Source organism: Carassius gibelio, chromosome B23, assembly GCF_023724105.1.
Source record: "Carassius gibelio isolate Cgi1373 ecotype wild population from Czech Republic chromosome B23, carGib1.2-hapl.c, whole genome shotgun sequence".
Lineage (NCBI taxonomy): Eukaryota > Metazoa > Chordata > Actinopteri > Cypriniformes > Cyprinidae > Carassius > Carassius gibelio.
Genome location: NC_068418.1, coordinates 23,445,886 through 23,470,230, shown reverse-complemented (window position 1 = coordinate 23,470,230; position 24,345 = coordinate 23,445,886). Strand labels below are relative to the sequence as shown.

At 34.8% G+C, this 24,345-nt stretch overlaps 1 protein-coding gene across 1 annotated transcript; it reads left to right on the top strand.

The window, feature by feature from the left end:
- LOC128011229 (potassium voltage-gated channel subfamily G member 1-like) lies at positions 1-22,939 on the top strand. Its single transcript, XM_052593411.1, has 3 exons — positions 1-146; positions 16,379-17,242; positions 20,245-22,939. The coding sequence occupies exons 2-3, from the start codon at positions 16,451-16,453 to the stop codon at positions 21,022-21,024; spliced, it is 1,572 nt and encodes a 523-aa protein (XP_052449371.1). The 5' UTR covers positions 1-146; positions 16,379-16,450; the 3' UTR covers positions 21,025-22,939.
- The last annotated feature ends 1,406 nt before the right edge of the window (positions 22,940-24,345 follow it).

The window sequence follows — 24,345 nt, the reverse complement described above, 5'->3', positions numbered from 1 at the left end:
ATCAAATGTGCCGCCAGCGCTCCAGAAGCTCCGCAGCCTGTTGAGGGATCGGATGGAGTTGGAACGCTGAGCTGCACACTGAATGTTTCCTTCTCCTTCTTGAGTAAAGCAATCTCATGAACAATCTCAACTACTGATGAACTATGGTGAGTGTTTCCAACTGATGCGTGCTGTTTGCTTTTTATGCTTTTTGCAGTGTGGTGGGAGTTTAAACGAGAAGAATGGAGACGTTTAACCAAACCAAGGCTTGAAAGTGATGTTTTGTCTGTGCAAATATGTCCTGTTACTACTGCAGCCCAAATCAGATCAGGCTGCTTCCCTAGAGCTTTGTGGACGGAACGTGGATGAGTTCGATACATTCATATCGCTTTTATATTCAGTGCTTGCATTTCATCCATCTCGGTGCATATTTTTTTATTTTTCCTTTTTTCCTGCTGCATATTTCTGTTCGTAAATATTATATATTGTATGATATTATTAGGGGTTATTAAAGATTTTATTTGAATTATTATGCATGATATATTATTCAAATGACTCACAGTTGGATGCATATAGCAATATTTGCACAGAAAAGCCCTTAAACAAAGATTTGTAGGGACAATTTGTCATGTCGCTTCAAAATCATATCTCTTCATTCTTCTGTGGAACACGAAGATGATATTTTAACAATATCGAAAGTCGATGGGGTCCAATGTTATTTGGCTCCCATTTTTCTTATATATTAAAATATCTTCTGTTGTGATTTGCAGAAAAAAAGAAAGTCATACAGGTTTTTGCATGAGGGTGAGTAAATTAAGTATCATACGTATACCTCAAAGCATGATATTGTAGCAAATGAGTACAGCATTGAATAGAATAGATAAAAGTTGCATTGGATATGAGCATATTGTATGATTTTGTGTAGTTGCTGGCCACAGAAATCCACTGAGTTGAGTTTGTTCATGTTCTTGGGTTCCATGTGCTCTGATGTCTGAAACGCTGCTCTGTGTAAACATGAAAACTGATGCCTTTGGCCGTTGCATCACATCTTGTTATTTTGAAGAAGCCATGTGAAGACATAAACAATTCAGCTTTTCAAAATGTGGCTTAAAGAGATAGTTCACCCAAAAATGAATATTTATTCATCATTTACGCACCCTTATTTCTTTCCAAATTACTTTTTCCTTCTGAATACAAAAGAAGATATTCTGAAAAATGTGCAGGCGTTTTTTTCTATTAAATGAAAGTCAATGGGGTTCAGAGTCGTTCTTTAAAATATCTTCTTTTGTGTGGTTGGCAGCATGTCTGATGTGGTAATCTTGTAAATTCAGTGTCTAGAATGCTAAAATGACCAGAAACGACCCTTTGAGGAAAAGCACTTCATGTATTTTTTTTATATATATATTTAATGTTATTATGTCATTAATTGTATTAAATTGATTTCATGAATTGTATTAAATAATTTAATGTTAAATCGAGGGCCCTAAATATTCTATATATTCAACTCAAAATATATTCACATTACCGGTTTAATTTCATAATGCTTTTATAATATTTTGAAGTTTAGCTTTTAGATAAACAGTACCATTGTGCACCTTTTTATTTTAGTTTTTTATATCAACAATTTGTTCCTTCTGCATACATTTTACATAAACATAACTAATGCTAGAGTATTTGCAACAGTTTGTATCTAATTACTGTGACTCACTTCATTCTTGTGCTTTTGTCCTAGGAGCTGTCAAATCTTCAATTTGAGCTCTGTTCAATTTCATTGTCAAATAACATTTTATTGTGCATTTATAGATGCACGCTTGTCCAGTGTTTAATGAAAGCCAAATAGGATGCCATTACCAAATGACAGAAGTCAGGTTGAGTCCATTTTATTTAATTTAACAGAACCATTAATCCAGCATTCCCAAATGCATCTCTAATGTTCAAGCTCTGCGTGTCTGAACAACTGCGACTGCTAATACTGAAATAACACCACTTGTTTAACCGCAAAATGTCTTTTCTGTTCTATTATTATTATTTTATTTTTGCTTAATTTTTCTGTTACACATAAAACCGTTTTGATCCTAAATGTCTTGTTTTGAACATTGTGCATCTTTATACCGATTCAGTATATTCTGTTCTGGCTTTGGCAATACTTTCAGTCAATATCAGGATCTATTTGGGCTTTTATTGATCATTTAAACATTTAATATGAAATGTCATGAGGTGAAGACCTACTGACGAGGCCAAAATTCTCTTCTGTTCATTCTGCTGATTAAAAATACAGCAAAACAGTAATATTGTGAAATAAAATGTTGTTTTATTGGGGCTTTTGATAATTTTGATAATTTAAATTTTTCATATGAAATGGCATGAATACATGTACAGGGGGCCAGAGGTCTACATCAGGGTTATGATACATAAATATAACTAAAACCATAAAAGTTTGCTCTTTGAAATAAAATAAAATTTATAAAACAATTTATGCTTATTTTATTTCATCTGGTTTCCTCAACAACATTTCTCATTTTCATTTGATGCAGTAATATACCTGAAAGTAAAATTGAAATAAAATAATAAAAAATATATCAAAATAATAATAATAACAATATCAAAAACATACAACAAAATTACTAAAATATACATAAAAAATATGTAAATGTATATACATTTTTTTTTTCATCTATTTTCCAAGGCAACATTTCTCATTTTCATTTAGTTTTACTTGATGTACTAAGATAACTAAAAGTAAAACTGAAATAAAAATACTTAAAAAATAACTAAATAGACATTAAAAAAATCTAATAAAATCATCAAAATTATAAAAACTTTATATATAAAAAAATGAAAACAAAAACTTATTCAAAATATTAATAAAAACTATTATGGTATCTGCATGATACTAAAATAACACTGGAGCAAATTTAAAATGTGGGTTATTTTTAAAGCAAGAAAAGGTTCTGATATAAAAAGGTCAAATTAATTTTTGCAAAGGTCAGACATTCTTGCTTCCACTGAAGCTCAATGTGCTCAAATCACGCTGGAACACGATCATTAGGTTTTGTTCATGTATAAAGATGCCTTTGATGTTCAATAAAAATCAATAAAAATGTGAAATAGCTGCGTTTCCGCTAGCGGCCTCAGACTTCTGGACTGGACTGTAGATCTGTTAGCACGAATCAACACATTCAGGGTTCGAGATCTCACTGTGGGTGGTTTGGGAAGAGTTGGTGACACTTAGTCATAATGAAGTACACTTCTCTGAATGTGAAAGAGTTTCTTGGTGCTTGAGTGGCATCTACGGCCATGAGTGGGTATGAATGGTCATCATTTTCCCAAGGTGGGAACGTGTCCTCTCTGTGAATCATCATCATCATGGTGTAGTGGTATCGGACGGGAAGCTCGAGGTTAAGAATGACTCACATTTGCATATTATGAATTTCAAATCAGAAAACGACTGACATAAAAATGAGTCTATCCGTTTAACCAGGACAGTGATTCACGGCATGTCTCTGGAAACTTCCTCTATCCAGTTATTTGCACGGTGAGAAATGGACTCCGAGCTTATTGAGAAGAGATTAGATCTCTAAAAAAACAAACGTTTTGCATAAACCTGTAGGAGTTCGGTTTGATTTCTAGGTTTGTCGGCTACAAGGAACAGCTGCTTTTCCTGACCATGACCAAGGAACTACAGTACATTTACATTTATGCATTTAGCAGATGCTTTTTTTAGCATTCATGCATTTGCAGGAAATCAAACCGATGACCTTAAGTGTTGCTATAGCACCGTCTTTGAGCTGCTGGAACTAGATCTTCTTTCTGTGTTATTTCGAAAATAATTTTGCAAATGCCATACAATATTTCTATACTTTAGAGTGTATAAAGAGAATCATTTTCATGCTGTTTTATGCTCTTAGGATTAAACAGTTTTTTTTTTATAAAAATTACGTAATCGTTCAAAGAGGCAATTAATCGTTCAAAGTCCATTTATGTTATTCTGTGCGCTTAATTTTTTTTTCTTTCTACATTATCTTAAGGGTTTGTTTTAATTTTAGTTTTAGTATAACACTATAATAGCAATCTGTTATATAGTTGAAATTTGAGTCTTAATACTACAGAAAAGCACAAAGTTTTTCAGTTAGTGTTTTCAGCTTGTTTAATTTCATATAAAAATACGGCATGCAGTTGCATGAGAAAACAAATCTTGGATGTTACTTCTTTTAACTAATTGTTAATGTGAATTGGTTTAGGAGGGGTTAAAAATAGAGATTAGTGACATCGACCATAAAGTTTTCATGAATGATTGATTAAACGCTCACAATATGACCAGGAAAATCTATTAATAGAGAAAATTGGGTCACTTGTGTCACTGAAAACCATAGTCTAGTTCTTGAAGTACAGCAGGGATCAGCACTAGGACCAGTTTTATTTCCAGTTACTGCAATTTCAGGATCAAAGGACACGTCCCTGAGAGCTTTAGTGATTCAGAATGACAAAAGGCTTCATCATCTTGGTATGTAATGTAAAAGGGCTGGTTTTAATGAGCAGGGTTAATGTCTTTTCATACCTTTATGTGGAGTGTAATTGTGTGCTGTGGTCAGGATATAGCCATTATAAAGGGTCCTTTCCTGTTTGCAAAGCTTATGATTAGAGAACTTCTAATATACTATTATGACCGTGTTTAATTAGGAAATTATGGTGAGTCTGCAGATTTGCTAACCGCACTATTATTGAAGTGAGAAGCAGTTAATAAACTCAGGCTTTAGCTTCCTTGCTTTTGGTATATGCAGAGTTTTTCTTAGTGGTTTTATTAATACATGAGTATAGTTAATTTACTGAAAATGTTCTCACCCTCTGACCATCTGAGATGTAGATGAGCTTGTTTCTTCATCAGAACAAATTTGGAGAAATGTAGCATCTTGCTCACCATTGGATCCATTGCATTGAATGGGTGCCGTCAGAATAAAAGTAAAAACAGCTTATATAAACATCACAATAATCCAGAAAAGTAATCCACACCACTCCAGTACATCGATCAATTTCTTTTGAAGTAAAAAGCTGCATGTTTGTAAGAAACAAAGCCATAATTAGGTGTTTTTAACTTCAAACCATCGCTTCTGGACAAAATATGAGTTCATAATCCATAATAATACTTCCTCCAGTGGAAAAGTCCATCTCCTTTTGTCCTCTCACATCAAAATCAACCCACTAATTTGTTTAGAACTATTTTTGTGAATCTTGGGCACTGTTGGGAACGTTACTTTAAAAAAGTAATTAGTTATAGTTACTCACTACTTGTTCCAAAAAGTAACTGAATTACTCTATAATAAAAGTAACTTGTTACCAGGGAAAGTAACTATTTGCGTAACTGTAAAAAAAAAAAAAAAAAAAACGTTGCTATATGTCAATTTTTTTTTTGCAGTTTTCACAAGTCAGTTGAAATGAGTAGAACAGACAGGTGTACGTACATAACTTTCGATATTTATTGCACATCAAAAGACAGCAAGAGTTTTATCCTGCACTTCAAGTATTATCTTTGTAAGAAAGGGTGTTTTTGGTCACTAGCTTTGTAGATGCGTGTGTCACACATTACATGTACACATTACATGCACGGTCTTGCCTTTGACCACAATGAATTTGAAGTAGCGCTTATATGTCCACCTTGAAAATGCCAACTTTTCATCAGATTACTCCTGACTCGCCATTTCTGCTGCTGCTGCGAATATCTATCTGTTGGGTGTGTGTGTTTGGCGCCGCTGGCGCTGGCGCGTGTGCCGGCATGTGTGTAAAAACACTGGCGTAATCGCTTATCTTGTTTTTAACCCACCTCCACACTCGCTGTGTGAGCCAGGGGTGCGTTCGGATTGCATAGTTTATTAAATCAATGCATAGTAACGCACCGCATTTAACGTTTAGTAATGGTAACGGTGTTGTAACGACGGGAAAAGTAATTAGTTAGATTACCCCGTTACTGAAAAAATAACGCCGTTACCTAACACCGCTCTTTTAAACGCCGTTATTCCAAACACTGATCTTGGGTGACCTAAGGGGCATTACATTTTACAATTTTTCATCTTTGGGTGAACGATTTCTTTAATGGTAGCTGTTTTTGCGTGCAAAAGTGCTTTGTGAATGAAAAATAATTAAATAAATAAACATGGGTATTTTTGTAATGCAAATTTTTGTAATGAGAGTTGTCTAGCCAGGAGTCTGTACTCGATCATTGTCTTGCAGAGCTCTGGTAACCTCATCCACTCCCAGTGGACAGGCTCTGAATGATGGTGGAGTGGATGTGTTTTGAAGCCCACTCTGCAGGACAGTGGTTTATCATCGACAGTATCTGAAGGAATAAGTCAATTCATCACATTTGAAGTTTGCTAAGAGCCTGTGCGTTTCTCATCAGATGGAGTGTTTTCTACTGTGTTAATGTTGGATGTTGCTCTCCTTGTTTTCCGTCCTCCTTCAAACATATTTTCGGCTCTACAGCAGCTGTCTGTCTTCTCGTAGCTCTTGAATGTATCTTCTCCAGCGGTGGTCCCCCGAGGCGTGCTGTGGTCCAGCTAATGCAAGCGCTCGCTCTGCGGCAGTGACATTGTTCAGACTGACACCCGTGTGTCTGTTACGGGCCGCTGCGGTTACCGTTTCTGGAAGTGCTTGGGTATAATGGAGATTACTCACTGAGGTCTGCCTGCTGGTGGCACACAGGAGATGGATAATAACTGTTTGAACATGTGTGGTAATGCACACAACTGCTGGACGAATCCTTATGTAATCATTCCCTAATTTATGTTGAAGTTTGTGCGGTCCTGTGAAGTCTATTGAGCAATAATATATTTTTTGCATTATTTTCATGACATTTGTTTTCAAATATGTGTGATAAAAAATATAAAAAAATATATATAAAAATTATTATTATATAAAAAAATATATTTTTATTACCTCCAAAAATAATTACATTACAAAAAAACTGTTAATTACCCCATAAAAATGAGAGAGAAATTGAAACTACAATACAGTATACATTAAATTCCTAATAAAGCAAATTTCATGTCTGGGTCACATTTCACATTAGAATCTTCATATACTGTATATATGCATATATCCATATATAAATATATATATTGTGAATATGTGTGTATCAATAGCTTTTTCCATAATATTATATGAAGTGTAATTTATCTTTAATAATATTTGTATAATTATAATGAAATTGAAAATACTACTATAAAATTAATTAAATTCTATAATATATATATATATATATTGTTATTGACCAGTAAGGTGTTTTTTTTGTGTGTGTGTGTGTATGTGTATTGTTTTTCATGACATTTGAGCAAATTTTTTACTTTTTTATTATCAATATTTTTTAAACAATGCATCTTGACAATTTTGGCATTTTCAATTATTAATCTCATTGATGTTTCACATTACATTCTCATTAAAATTGTATAGTATCCCAAATTTCCATGTAATAAATACTTCCACCATATAAAAACATTTTTTACTAAATTTAAAATATTTTTTTAATTACAGTAATTTTGTATGCATTCTTATAAATGTATTTATATTTATATTTTTTTTATTTATATTTTTATTTTGCATAACATTAATGGAACTTGGCAGTGTGTGCTTTAATGCCATCTATTTTTGTCAACAAAAAAATATATAATTACTTATTTATTTTTATTTTTTCTTGAAATAGAATATGACCTGAACATGTTCCTGCATGTTTGGTGAGATTCCCCCTGTAGTGTGATGATAATCCGTGATAAGCAGGCTTGCATTGTGATCATATTGTCATTAATAAACATAGGATTTAGTGCAGAAATGAAGATCAGGATGACCCTGCTGCTGGGATATAAATGCAAACAAAAACTCAGAGATTTTGGCACGTCAGACTGTCATGCATCAGCCTTTATGTGCCGTAATGTGCTGAAAACCCACCAGGAATAGAAGCAGTGCTGTGGCAAAGGTTGAGTACAGCGAGAAGATGGAGAGGTTTGCTGAACCGCTGCGAAGCCCAGAGACTGTTTTATGTACGGCGGACACAAGAGAGAAAGGGAAAGCAATTATAGCCTGAAGATGTTTCTTGTTTCAATATATTCAGCGATTTATTAAATCCACCCACTAATATCTAAAAAAAAATCCCTCTCTCTCTCTCTCTCTCTCTCCGATTCACATTTGAGTTGATGTAAGCAGATGTCGTACGATATGAGTGTAGCTGCAGGCGCTGTTAAACATCCCAGTGTTTAAACATGTGTTGTGTGTACATAGTCGGTGTAAGAGATGTACACAGATCTGTTGCTGAGGATGTTCTCTGCTGCGAGCTACAAGTGTCAGAGATACAGATGAAGAGAGAGCAGCATTATTCAGTGATGTTCTGCTAGTGGAGATACAGTCAATGTGCTTTTTGTGCAAAGGAAGATCATTCACGCTGAGAGTCGCGGTTTTTCCAGATGGCGAACATTTAAGAATTACTCACCAACTCAAAAAATTTGTGGTGTGAGTCATTTAATGAACAAAAATAATGAGCTTTAATCTTTGAGGATGTCCCTTTGTGTTGTGTTTAAAGGTTCTGAAGGTAAAATCGACTCGATTGTTTGAAAGAAAAGTAATCTTATCATAATTTATTGATCATAACCAGTAGCCAAACCAAATATAACCAACAAATGTCTGTTGGTTAATGCCAAATCCGTCCAACAGAGTAGATTTAATTGAGATATGAAGACTTGTTTTCTTTATGTATCTTTAATACGTGTGTAGTTTCCCAGACTTCTTTTATGTAAACAAGAAAAAACAAACAAGCGCAAACATCTGCTAGTGCAGTGAAACAGAAGGCATTTATATTCAAGAGGCAATTTATGAAAACAAGCCTTTTATTTTATGTAGTTTTGTTTTTCAAATGAAACTTTACTAAGCATTTTTAGATATTTGAACATGTAAACAACACAAATACTAATTAAAAGATGATTTTTGGCAATGCAAATGGCTATTTTATAACTTAAAAAGTTACAACTATGAAAACTATACATTTTTTAAGCAAAACTTGTCTATAATTAACAAAACAAATGGTGGTAAACATCACTGTAAAAATGTTTATGGAAATAATAGGATATAAGAATTTGGGAGATTAAAAAATTACATTAATGTATTTGGCAGACACTTTTTTTTCATCGATGGGAACATTTTAGTTTTATTAAAAAATAACCTTTACTTAAGTAGTAACTGGTTGCAAATGCTTCTTATTGATTTATATTTTTAGTAAGCCTATAATGAAGAAATATTATACTAATAAAAATATTAGTCTGAAAAATGTATATTAATAATGTATATGAATTTTAATAGTATTATTTCAAGTGTTGATCATACATACATATATATTGTACAAATATTGCTGTAAAAAATTAAAACAATTGTTTCTAGTAAATGATATTCTTCTTATTTTCCTGACATTTAAGCACATCTCCCAAAAATAATTGACTTTTTTTTTTTTTTACCATTACATACGTGAAGTTGAAACTGATAACTGAAAGGTTATAGGTTCGAATCCTCTTGTAGTGTGTTTCACTTTGATTTAAAGTGTCTGTTAAGGCAGTACTTGCAGTGCATTAGTGATGGGAAAAATGAACAGATCCACCTGATGGTGACAGAAAACTGCTGCTGGCCTTTCTTTGATAAATCCACTGACGCATGGGCATGATGGGAAAGTCAGACGGCCACAGATGCATCAATCTGAGGGGAAGAGGGAGCAGAAGTCCTAGAGACGTAGAGCTGCAGGACCCCATAGACGACGGGTGGGCGGCACCAGAAGAGACCATGAGATGCGTGGGACGGGGTGGGGTGCGTTTGCCAAGTGCTCTCACCAGGCAGCAGTGGAGGATGGTGTATCATCACCCAAAACATGAGTCTCCCTGCTTCATCATGAGCACTGTGGATTTAAAGTGCACAAAAATAGTTAACATGATGATGTGAGGAACATAATGGAAGTTATGCACAACATTGACATCAGAATACTTTACCAGCTGTTCAGTAGGGTCTGGGTGATGTAACAAAAATTATATTTGATGTTTTTAGCCAATTGATGAAAATGTCTTAAAAGTGATCTCCCCCAGGAAATGTATAAACTAAAACATGAAATGTATGGCATGGTATGTTTTCTGCTGTATTTGTAACAAACATACTATAAATGTTGAAGACAGATCTGAACAGAACTCTAAAAAACAACCAAACAATTCAGAACTCCATAAAAATAAGTCCAGCGCTCGATTTTATATCACCGTCAAAGTGATCAAGCATATGTGGTATCATGAATATTTTATATATATTAATATATATTAATATACTGTTAGCTGGATGATGATTCTCGGTGTGTTTAACAGCACAGAGAGGATGTTTTGTTGTGAGTAAAGATGTCCCAGAAGAAAAGCTTTGGCTTTTATTTATGTCTGAGATGCAAAGAAGTATCAGACATGGATAATTCAATAAGCCTCATACAAATCAGCCATGAGATATTTCCCGTGTTATCCATCACTTTAACGGGACACAACACTGATGTTCTACTTATTGTTCTGCCATTATGCTTTTGCACATATGCACACAAACTCAAATACTCCAAAAACGTTTGTACTGGATGCTAAACAGTGCATTACTTTGGAGAACAATGCACGGATTGACAAAGATTTCAATATTTGGGTTAACGGTTCACAGCTCATGAAAGTAACAGTGGGAGTAAGACTTGTTCTTTCTTGCTGATCAAAATATTAAACTTGTCAGATTTTGCCTTATGATATTAGATCCAACTTAGAAGCAGCATGGAGGCTGTTGCCATTACATTTTGCATGACTGCACTGAGTGTATTAAACACACAAGCAATTTTCCCATTAAGTAATTTTCTCTGGCTGTCACAGTATGATTATTATTGCCTTACAACAGTCACTAAATCCAGCAATGTAAATAATGATGCCTGTAATCTTCCTGTGCTCTGCATACTACATATCACATTACCAGACTGATCTGATATTCTGCTCAAGTAGCTCAATCATCAAACAGAAACCAGTAAAACAAGCTGCATCTGAACTGGTATTTAGATATATTTTAGAATGTTTTTTGCAGCTCGGAGTTGGTATGAAGGCATTTCCACTGCAATTACAATTGCATAAATAATGTTGTCAGATTTAATGCATTTTAAATGGGTATTCAAGGGATAGTTCACCCAAAAATGAAAATTATGCCATAACTTATTCACCCTTAAACCTGTATGATGTTCTTTGTGCTTTGGAACAATTTAAGAAATGTCTCAGTAACCGAAGGTCAGTGGTAAGTAACTAAAACAGTTTGTTTACAAACATTCTTCAAAAGATTAAAAAAAAAATTAAGTTGTGTAGGTTTAAAATGACAGTATTGATTGATTGCAATTATTTGTATTTATTATATATAATTTATGCTCTAATTATGAAACTAAAACTGTTTTAAAGAGTCAGTCATTGAGTCATTCATTCATTTGATTCATTCAAATGGGTGAGTCATTCAGGAATTAAGTAAATGGCTCCATTTATGAATTAAAATTGTTCAAAACATGGATTAATTAAAAAACAGACTGTCGCTCAGATGCACAACAATTCTGCTCTGGCTTTTTTTATAGAAAACCGAGCAAAAACGGACAAAAATGGGTCTAAAATATAACACAACATTAACATTAGCATTCGTTTGATTGTGTAATATTGCGTAACTATATCATCAGAAACTCACACGGGGCATTTTTGCCCCAACATCCTGAACTTTAGGGTCATATACCATATTTTTCGGACTATAAGTCGCACCTGAGTATAAGTCGCATCAGTCCAAAAATACGCCATGACGAGGAAAAAAACATATATAAGTCGCACTGGACTATAAGTCGCATTTATTTAGAACCAAGAACCAAGAACCAAGAGAGAACATTACCGTCTACAGCCGCTAGAGGGCGCTCTATATTTTCAGTGTAGGCTACAGGAGCACTGAGCAGCATAGAGCGCCCTCTGGCGGCTGCAGACGGTAATGTTTTCTCTTTGTTAATTTCTCTCAGTTCATGTCAAATTAATTTTTATAAATAAGTCGCACCTGACTATAAGTCGCAGGACCAGTCAAACTATGAAAAAAAGTGCGACTTATAGTCCGGAAAATGCGGTAACTGCATTCTTTCGGCTACATTGTTACAGCTGCATAAGGTGCATCACCAATCAACTGTATGAAATTTAAGATTAACAATGTGACCTAAATGTATTGTTATTCTATAGCTTCTATAGCTAATTAATAAAATGAATGCATTACATCCACGGCCCTAATATATATGTTTAAGGATAAAAGAAAAGTACAACTTTGGAAAGATGTGAGGGTGAGTAAATGACAAAATGTTCATTTTGGCAAGAGGTGTTCCTTGAAAGCAGAGGGTTCAGATCCCCAGCGCTCAATTTTCTACATTATGGAGGTTAGTGTTGTTAGGTTGGAAAGTGTGCTCAGCATGTTACTGCCAGAATCACAGTCCTGTGACTCAGAGGCAATCTGGAGAAAAAGCCCTGGAGCAAAGCTGTGATCTCGCTGCGTCAGAGAGAAGCGCAGTGTTAGCAACACTGCGGTTCAAAGGTTCGCTCTGCTCCACGATTGTTCTCGCACACTCTTTTATTCTGTCCATCCACACTGCAGATCCTTAAAAGGAATAGTTCACCAAAAAGAAAACTGTGTCATGGTTTACTCATCCTCTTGTTCTTCCAAACCCACTGACTTTCTTTGTTCTGTGGATGAGAAATTTTGAAGAATGCATTGGAAAAACAATGTGAACAATGAAATAGAGCGTCCACCACGAACGTACAATAAAATAAAGACTGTCTAGCAACCCACTATATTACCCTAATTATCATTACCACAAACACATCACACATGCATATTTCTAAAAGTTGCACATCAAGAAGCATCGCACTATTTTTGATTTGGCTTCTAAACACCTTTCTGTGTATTTCTGTGGCATTTTTAAGGCAGTCTAATGAATTGAACTGTCCGTGGGTGCCGTGCACCATTTGGAATTGAATTGAGAATAATTTGAATTCCAGAATTTTAATTGAGGTAACATTTTTATTTTGAGGCCTTCTTTGACACTCAACTTTTCTTAAGATAAAGGCAGCAGACACTCCTCAGCAGCCCAGTGGTTGGTGCATGCTTATTTTGACAGCTCGGAAACAAAAGGCCAAGCATAATCATTATCTCGCAGCGACTGACAGTGCAGGTGCTTAATAAGCATGCGGTGACTCACACTCTTCCTGATTTTAGCAACCAGAAGACTCCCATCTTGGCCTCTGATTGGTGCCTGAACACACAGGGCCGCAGTCACTAATTTGTGACTGTGAACCCATTACAGCTTAATCATGGTAATTGATTTAATTAGTTTGGACACTGGCCATGGAGGGGATAAAGCATCTGGGAGCAGCATTGTGCACCATTCAGAATTGAAATTACTACGGCTTTAAAATTCCAGCTGAATTCCTGAATTTGAATTTGGAATCGACAGATTGCAAAACAGGAAATACAATTAAAAATTAACTGATATCTAACAATGAATGTACCTGTATTTATTTATAAATTAAGTACTACTTTTTTATTTAGTCATTTTATTTTTGTTATCATTAATAATACTGCTTCATATATTATTAATAATACTACTGGTGCTTTTATGGCAGGATTGTGTGCCATTCAGAAATGAAAATAAATTAACTTTTTAATATTTATATTAATTAATTTTATTTTTAATGATATATAATAATATGCAATATATATATATATATATATATATATATATATATATATATATATATATATATATATATATATATATATATTATTATTATTATTATTATTATTTTTTATTTTATTTTTTTTTGCACCCTCAGATTCCAGATTTTCTAATGTTTTTGTTATTTTATTTTTTTTATTGACCTTATGTTTGGTTTTGTGGTCCAAGGTCACATTGTGTATACATATATATACTATATATTTTTTTATTTATTATTAATTGTCATTTTATATATTATATATTTAATCAACTTAAATTGTGAATTATTTTTTAGTTACCAATAAAAATTTATTACTTAAAATAAATAAAAAATCTTAAAATATGAATATATATTATAAAACAAATATATATTGACGTATAATTCTTTTTTTTAAGTTGTTATAAGTTTTTTTTTTTAAGTTAAGGCAGCATTTCTAATTTTATAACATGATTAACTACAATAACTAAAACTTAACTTTAGGGGAAAAAAATACTAAAAATGACAACTAAAACTTTACATTTATAAAACCAATAAAAAATGATTCAAAATATGATGATAGTACCTCAATGATACTAAAATAACACTGAAAAATTGTGGGGAAAAAAAAACATTTCATTTACTAGAATGCATTACTTGTGTTGATTTTCTTTGAAATGAACTTAGTAAATTCCTTTTCCTCTAATTTCAGTTTAACTTCCTGTGGGAAGTGGCCGATTCAATTCAATTTCCAAAAGTGAAAAGAAGCTAATAAAATCTGTCCAGCCTTGTCTGGGAGGTGATGTCTTCACTGGTGATATGTTGAGCCAGAGCATTTCGATTTATCCTTTAGTCTGTGGTTTGCATTGCGGCGTTGCAAGAAAGGTGTCTAAGGTTCAAAATGCTCCACTTGTTGTGTAGGTGAACGTTTGAGATGAGTTTGAAAAAGAGGTGTTGGAAGCACTCGAGTTATTCATTTTCACACTTTTTCTTGGATGGGAAGGCTTCCTGTCTCGGGTTATCGCAGGCTAGGTAACCGTGTGCCAAGATATTCTGTTCACTTGTTTCGCAAGGGTTCATTCATTGGCAGGTCCCACGCAACAAGTCAGAACATACAGCATCTTATCTGAACGTCCCAGATGCTCCCAAAAACAGCAGATGAAAGGCCCTGTGGGGTGAAAAACAAGTCATGCTAATTATTAGTCAAAAGTAGCATGAAATAGCATCGATTTTGCTACTAACAATTGCACTTTACTAGACCTAAATCACAGAGTCTGTCCCAAAAAGTAGACAGCAGGATTACTGATCAGCAGAACACGAAAGTACTTCGTAGTTCATCTCGCTGCCTCTTCTGGATGGGTTTTTCATTTCACAGCTGCAAAATATAACAATATGTGTTACCATGATTTAAAAGAAGCTTACTAACCTTTTCTGTGTAAAGTGCCTGTACAGCATATCCAATTTTACAGATTCAGTTCCATAAACACTTAAACTGCTGGACAAATGACAAACAAATGTAAAAAAATACACAAATTATACCAGAAGAATGAATATATGTGCTTTTATAAAATGATTTTTTGCTTCTTGAAATTGTGCCTCACAGTAACCTACATTTTCAGAAAGAGACCGATAGAGTAATAGATTTGCATTTAGTTTGGATTTAATGTGTATATTAAATTACAGTTTTTCTCAGAGGCTTTGGTGCATTTCTCAGATCAGATGAATGAAATTCATAAAATCAGTTTCTCTTTCTTTTGAACAAGTTAATGACAACACAGACTAAGCATCTTGTTTGTGAACAATGACACAAGAACTTTTCATTCTGATGCCACTAATATGTTCACTGACATAAATACTTACTTTGGAGAGATGAACTAAAGATTTTGAGTAAGTTGCAGGCTTTCGCAGGAAATCCATTGTGTGGTGCTGTTTGTACAAATTGTTATGAGAAATGCACATACTTCTTCGCAAATATTAAGAATGATTAAAGAAATGCACCAAAGCGACTGAGAAAAATTGTTACTTTTATACTTTTATATATATATATATATATAGATAGATAGATAGATAGATAAATAGATAGATAACAGATAGATAGATAGATAGACTATATCACTTCTGTAACTTTAATAAGAAAACATTATATATACAATTTACAGAGTGATACATTTTTATAAAATGTACGTAGCATTTCGTATTTATTTGCTCTGTATTACTGTAGTTTTTGGTCCTATTTCTTGTAATTTGTTTCTCAATCTTACTTAATAATCGCTGACTGTTTAGCTTGGGTGTTTTTTTTTTTTTGTTTTTTTTTATTTAGGCTAGTATTAGTTTTTTTATTATATTGACACTGATGGCAAGATTTATATAAAGACTTAATTTAAAGAAAAAGATAATTATATATTGGTGGTAGAGTTGCAAAAATGTGGAAAATTTCCAGGATTTTCTTGAATAATCCAGGGATTTTAAAAAATGTGGAAATGGAAATTTTCCACCCCTTTGCAACCGTAATGGTAGGTAATATTGTGATACAGATTTGATGTTGCCCACCCTGTTATCATTATCAGTCTAGCAGTGAACAGGCCTCAATACCGTGATCACTAATCTGCCGTCTCGGTCTCGTTGAGCAGGTCACTCTTTGAGAGGAAGCGCTGGACTCCAGGCATGTGACAGCCGCTGAGGTGGAGGTGGCCGGGTGAAAGATGACTTTACTGGCAGGCGATGGTTCGGATTATGACTACAGCGCTTTGAGTTGCACCTCGGACACCTCTCTGAACGCGCCGCCCATCCAGGAGCAAGAAGCCCTCAAGGGCGTTTATTACAAACGGGCACAACGACTGCCTCTGACCGACCCCGGCATCCCCGATGCTCTCCATCCAGACGACAACGGCAACCTGCCGTCCTGTGGCCAGCGGCTGCACGTCATCATTAACGTGGGCGGCCTGCGGTACCAGCTTCCCTGGACCACGCTGGAGGACTTCCCCCTCTCGCGTCTGGGCCAGTTGCGCCTGTGCAGCAGCTTCGACGAGATCATGCGGGTGTGCGACGACTACGACGTGGTCCACAATGAGTTCTTCTTCGACCGCAGTCCCTGCGCCTTCCGGACCATCCTCACCTTCCTGCGCGCCGGGAAGCTGCGCTCTCTGCGCGAGATGTGCGCCCTGTCTTTCCAAGAAGAGCTGCTGTACTGGGGCGTCCCGGAGGAGAGCTTGGAATGGTGCTGCCGGCGACGCCTCCTGCAGCGCGTGGAGGAGTGTGACGAACTAGAGCGGGTGGTGGAGGAGGATGAGGATGACGAGGAGGACAGTGGAAGCGGATTGGCCAGGGAGTCCCGTCTCGGACACTGGATGGGAAAACTAAGAGACATGGTGGAGAAGCCTCATTCCGGCCTCCCCGGGAAGATCTTTGCCTGTCTGTCAGTGCTGTTCGTCACCATAACAGCCGTCAACCTTTCCATTAGCACCATGCCTGCCATGAGGGAGGAAGAGGAGACTGTAAGTACCAGTTTGTCCTGCGCTCTACTACTGTTCAAAGGTTTGGGGCTTTTTTAAAAAGAAATGCAACTTTATTTAGACAGTGATGCATTCATTTGATCAAAAGTGACGGCAAAGACATTTGTTCTTGAGCAGCAAATCAACATATTTGAATGATTTCTTTTTTCTGATTTGAAATTTAGCTTTGCATCAAAGGAATAAATTACATTTTTAAAGTATATTTAAATAGAAATCAGCTATTTTAAATTGTAATAATATTTCACAATATTACTGTTTTTACTGTAATGCTGATCAAATAAATGCAGCCTTGGTAAGCAAAAAAGTCTTCTTTCCAAAAAAATTACAAATGTTGCCTACCGCAAACTTTTGAATGGTAGTGTAAATCAAATTTACATGAAATATATTTATTTATTTTTATTTTTAAAAAGGTCAAAGATGTATGCATGTATAAATATTTAAGTTTCTACATATATACAGATAAACTATATATATATATATATATATATATATATATATATATATATATATAGTTTATCTGTATATATATATATATATATATATATATATATATATATATATATATATATATATATATATATACTGTACAGAATATTCTGTACAGTTTTATTTAAATAAATAAAAAAATGAAACAACAAAGTTAAACATTTTAAATGTCACAAGATTATAATGGACAGTATGAAAATAGCATATTCTTTTTTAGAACAGTGTTACTTCATTTATTTTATTTTTTATTGATTTTAATCGATTAAATAATCTAAACAGTTAAATATCTAATAGCCAATAGCCAATATGCCAGTAACAGATTTACCATGCATTCCTAGAAAATACTTGTAGCTTTTTCATTTAAAACAATATATGCTATAGAGAAAATCTCAACCGTCTGATTTATTTTGTTACAAAATTTAGCTATAATATTGCCCAGCTCTTTCTTTAAAGTTGTATATATACAGTAGTACATATAAAACAAATCTAACAATTATATAACCGTTTTACATCTGATACAAGCTACGATAAAGTATGAATATTTTATAATATTATAAACATTTACATTATGAATCTCTGTAAAGCTGCTTTGAAACAAAGTGTAGTATTGTGAAAAGGGCTGAAAAATCATTTGGCTGGAGTTTTAAATACTTCAAAAGATCTTGCTTCCTGCAGCCTGTAGTTGTTACTCAAACTCAAACCCACCTGAAGCAGCTAATCGACGTCTTTAAGTTCACTTGAAAATAACAGCCAGGTGTCTCACAGCTCATCTCTGCAGGAGGAAAGATCTCAAGGAGCCAGATCGAGCCCTGTTCACAGTTGTTCTGCTCAACCAGAGCCAATCTTTGCTACAGGAGAGGTCATCTTTTTCCAGAAATAATTTGTGGCAATTAGACTGACTTGCATGTTAAACCAGCTCCTACTCTAATTGAATTAAGACACCCATTGTCTCGGCTCACATCAGTCACTGGAATAATTAAAATTGCCGCCCCTGGTACAGAGAAAAACAGAGCATAGAAAATTCAATTAAGCGTTAAACCAACATAGCACCAGCCAGACAGAGGCTCCTTCCATTTTCATGAATTACCTCCTTTGTTTTTGTCACAGGCTATTTATGGCACTCCATTGTGAGGGAAATAAGGCTGAAATAAGACTTATTCAAAGTATTTCCTGGAAAATCTAAATAATGTTGATAAATCTATTAGTATTTACTCCATGGTGACATTTAGACCGGAGGTTTTAATTTTATCTTCATAAAAGCAATGATCTCTGTTCTGCTGGTTTGTATGTCTGGCACAGGGTTTTGTTTTTAAAGACCCAGGATGCAAAGTTGCAGGTAAGGAGTTCAAATATCTTATTCTAAATTTAGCACTGAAACATCAAGCGTGCAAACAGTATTTATATAACGGGGTTTAATTATCAGTGCACTTAGTCAGTGGCACCATTTTCACAGTTGAGCTGAAATTCATTTTCTGCACCACAATCAACACATTTCTCTCACTTCGCTGTTGTTAGTCTTCAAGGTGCAATTCTAGGATTTAATGAGAATGAAAAAGACACTGGAAGAAGCGAGGTGAGATGAGGTGAAATTATAATATTCAGCAAAGCTCTGAAAACCAACCAAAGACGGATGTGTTTTCATGAATCCCTGACTTCCTCTAGTGGTGGACTAGCGGTATTACAACTGAGAACAAGACATTGGCCGGGATCAGAGAGGGTAAACATTTTAAAGGATAGTTGCTTAAAAAAAGTAAAAAGATATTCTGGCATCATTTACTCGTCCCCATGCCATTCCAGAGATTTTTTTCTTCACAGCTTTAGAACACAAAAGAAGAAATGAGAAGATATCTGTCCATACACTGAATGTCACAGAGGTTCAAAAGTTTCAAGATGACACTAATCAAGATGTAGGATTATTCACAACAATATTTACATCAAGTTTCAAAGATCCAAGGTTTCAAATTATGATATATATGATATGTATACACACACACACACACACACACACACCGCAGAATAAGCAAAAATAAAACAGTACTACTGTAAATATAAAGTTAATTAGAATGAACAAGATTTTTTTGCTCGCTAAAGCTCTATTTATTTAATTAAAATGTAGTAAAAACAGTGATTTTGTAAAATATCATTACGATGTGAATGTGTTCCTGTGATCAAAGCTGAATTTCCAGCATCATTACTCCAGTTGTCAGTGTCCTATGATCCTTTAGAAATCATTCTGATATACTGGTTTGCTGCTTAAGAAACATTTCTTATTATCAATATTAAAAACAGTTGTGTTGCTTAATATGTTTGTGGAAACCTTATCATTTTTTTGTTTTGTTTTACGGGACTCTTTGATGTATAAAAGGTTCAAAAGAGTGGCATTTAGAGAAATCTTTTGCAACACTTTTGATCAATTTAATGCATCCTTTCTGAGTAAAAGCATCTAGACTTTTAAATAGTGGTTCACGCATATACAACTTTCACTTCGTCTGTTTCAGGGCAAATGTTCTCAGATGTGCTACAACATCTTCATCGTGGAGACGGTGTGTGTGGCCTGGTTCTCGCTGGAGTTCACGCTGCGCTTCATCCAAGACCGCAGCAAGCTGGCCTTCCTCCGGCAGCCGCTCAACCTGATCGACGTCGTAGCCATCCTGCCCTACTACATCACGCTGGTGGTGGACAGCACCTCCACGGGCGAGAAGCGCTTGGGCTCGGGCAACAGCTATCTGGACAAAGTGGGCCTGGTGCTGCGCGTGCTGCGTGCGTTACGCATCCTCTACGTGATGCGGCTGGCGCGCCACTCGCTGGGACTCCAGACGCTCGGGCTGACGGCGCGCCGGTGCACGCGGGAGTTCGGCCTGCTCCTCCTCTTCCTCTGCGTGGCCATAGCTCTCTTCTCCCCACTGCTCTACCTGATCGAGAACGAGGCCGGAGCCACGCGAGAGTTCAGTAGCATTCCTGCAACGTACTGGTGGGCTGTGATCACCATGACCACGGTGGGTTACGGTGACATGGTGCCGCGCAGCATCCCCGGACAGGTGGTGGCGCTCAGCAGCATCCTCAGTGGGATCCTGCTCATGGCGTTCCCCGTCACCTCCATCTTCCACACGTTCTCGCGCTCTTATGTGGAGCTCAAGCAGGAGCAGCAGCGGCTGCTGCAGCGCAGGACTCACTTTCTGCTGCGCAGCCGCATCGCCGGTCTGGGCAGCAACATGTCACTGGAGAGCGACGTGCTTTTTCCTAGCATCTCATCGGATCACAAAATCCATGAGGAATAGGAGGACGCAAACATGGAGGACGCTAATGAACACAGAATATAAAGCAGGTGTCTTCATATCTTGAATGTCGTTTTACGCATTGTCCATCAACAGTCCGTTAAAGGGATTTCATTTTCAAAACTGAACATCTTTTATCATTTCCTCACCCTCATGTCCTTCTAAAACCCTAAGGTCCTTGCACACTTGAGTCCAAAACTGTTTTTATATTTGTCATTCTTTCCTATCAAAATGCTTGCTATGGATGCGAAAACACAGAAACTGATCCCACATTTTATATAACGGACAAAACTTTCAGAGGCAGTGTGTAAAGCGTATTGACACAAAGTGAGGTCGTACTTGGGTTAAAAGGATAATTAACAAGCCCCCCCCCCCCCAAATAAATAAATCTGTCATGAACTTTCCAGCAGAACTGGCTTCAAAGTTTAAGTTGAACATATCTAAACCTTTCAGACCCTCCTGATGGAGGTCTTTGGGTTTATTTGAAAAATACTAGATGTAAAAGTGAAAGTAAATATGATAAGGCAGATCTTAATGAAACGGATCACCAAAAATGAAAATTCTGTCCTGATTGAAGGCCCGTTCACAATAAGGTCACTAACTACAGTATCATGATAACTATGAAGTTTTAATAATAGTTCTTATTCTGTGAAAAAAAGGGAAGTCCACACCGAAACTGTAACAACCAAACAAAGGAACAACAACATTAGGATCACTTTCAAACTTTCGGAACCTTCATGTAATTTCAAACCACCTACTGTGAAACACAAAAATAGATTTTTTAATAATCCAAAAAAAAAATTTCCCAAAAGATTCTGATGAATGGGCGACTGGCACTTTTCAGGCATCAAAAATGACATAAGCTGCATAAATGTAAGTTTAATAAAAAAAAGTATTTTTGCGCTATATAATGCCTTTTGAATTTGTAAAACAAAAGATGTAAGATGTAAAACCTTAACTAAATAAAAAATAATAATAATATATAAAAAGCTATATAAAAATTTTAAAAGGCAAAAATAATAAAAGTGACAAAACTAAAACAATTCAAACAATTCAAAATAAATTATGTACACTTATTTATTGTTATAGTGTTTACAATATGAATGATAATGTGTAATACTACTATATAAAACACTAAAATAAACTCAAGAACGCATCAAATTACATGACATGAGTGTTAATAAAGAATGACAGAACTTCATATGCTTTTAAAATATGCCTTTAAGAAGCAAAACAGAACTGAAGGCAAGACTTTTTTGTTGTTGTTGTTGTTAAGGCCCCTTTTCAAAACCTTTCTGCCTAAAGGTGCTTTCACACTACACTTTGAGTATGCAAAAAATATATATTTCTGTGTGACATTTACATCTTGTATTGATCAAACATCTTTATGAATTCACAGATCACCAAATTTTGATGCACAGCAAAAGACGAATTTTGTGCACATATGCGTGCGTTCTCGGTTTCCCATATTTGCATGCATATGAATAGAAGCAAATGGAAAACAAAGGTGCATGTGATTGCACCTAAAACAGGAAATGATTCAATATGATGGCCATCAACACTGAACTCTGTTGAATCCACACGTTTCTCAGTACTTCAGTACTGCATGAGAATCTTCCCTCTGTGCAAATTTAACAAACACAAATCACATCACACACTAACTTGTCAGTCAAATGTTTTTAAACACCCGGTTTGTGTTCAAAGTTTAGTGCTGCTGATATTTGCTGAAGTGTATGATTCAAATCCATATGAACTGCAGATGTCATGCCATATAATTCTGTACCACAATATACAATCTGTGATGTTTATTGCAAAGAAATCATCTGCCAGGAACATCTCCCCATATAATTTCTCAAGTCACATGCTGTTTTTTTAATTATTATTTATATCAATAATAATAAATCACAGGACATGAATAAACCTGAATTTTTCTTGTGATTTACATTTTTTTAGGATCTCATTTAGTACAAATGTTTGTTGCTTGCTGGAATGATGTAAATAATGTGTTCACAGCTTTACATTCCAAGAGCAACCCGTATTTGCAGGTAGGGGGCAGCAGTGCCACATCTTTGGCTAAAAACTTACTGTACAACAAACATATATTATGCAAATGAAGGAAGACAGCATGCATTGGCCTCAAGCCTTCATCTCTGGTATGTTTGTGGCTGTCAAAACCTGATGAGACTTGTCATAAGTTACAGAAAATTCAAAGCTAAAGGGAAGCACTCAATCAGTCTAGTCTCAAGTATTCAGTGAGGAATGTGCATATGTCTGTATTACCTTTCTTTATGGAGACAGTGGCAAACCTAAACAACACACACACACACAAAATCCTCTAGAATTACTTTAACCTCCAAATGTAGCCTATATACATTCAACAGATTAAGTTCTCTTAGAAAACAATAAAAAATATACACATTCAATATATGTCAATATATATATTTACAATTTGGGTTAATTATTCCATTGGCAATGATGATCACATTTAAAAAAAAATCTGTTCTATTCTAATTCAGTTATATTTACTCTGCCATATATATATATATATATATATATATATATATATATATATATATATATATATATATATATACAGTACAGGCTAAAAGTTTGGAAACATTACTATTTTTAATGCTTTTGAAAGAAGTTTCTTCTGCTCATCAAGCCTGCATTTATTTGATCAAAAATACAGAAAAAATTTAATATTGTGATATATTATTACAATTTAAAGTAATTGTTTTTACATTTATTATGCTTTAAATTATCATTTATTTCTGTGACGCAAAGCTGAATTTTTAGGATCATTATCAAATGATCCTTTAGAAATCATTCTAATATGATGATTCATTATCAAAGTTGGAAACAGTTCGTAATATTTTTTCAGAACAGGTGATACTTTTTTAGGATACTTTGATGAATAAAAAGTAAAAAAATAAAATAAAAGAAGCTATGTTTTTAAAATATAAATATTTTGTAATAACAATATACACTACTGGTCAGTAATTTTCTTTCTTTCTTTTTTTAAATAAAATCAATACTTTTATTCAGCAAGGATGTGTTAAATTGATAAAAAGTGATAGTAAAGAAAATATATTATTAGATTTTTTTTTTTTTAATAAATGCAGTTGTTTTTAACCTTTTATTCATCAAATATATTAGACAGCAGAACTGTTTCCAACACTCATAATAAATCAGAATATTAGAATGATTTCTAAATGATCATGTGATCGACTGGATGTCACATGTGACACTGAAGGCTGGAGTAATGATGCTGAAAATGCAGCTTCGCATCACAGGAATAATTTTTTTAAGTATACTCAAATA

What these genes read in the sequence shown, in the direction of transcription:
- LOC128011229 (XM_052593411.1), top strand. Translation starts at nt 16,451, where the DNA reads ATGACTTTACTGGCAGGCGATGGTTCGGATTATGACTACAGCGCTTTG. An exon ending in TGAGGGAGGAAGAGGAGACT is followed by an intron (nt 17,243 to 20,244) that starts GTAAGTACCAGT and finishes CGTCTGTTTCAG; the next exon opens with GGCAAATGTTCTCAGATGTG.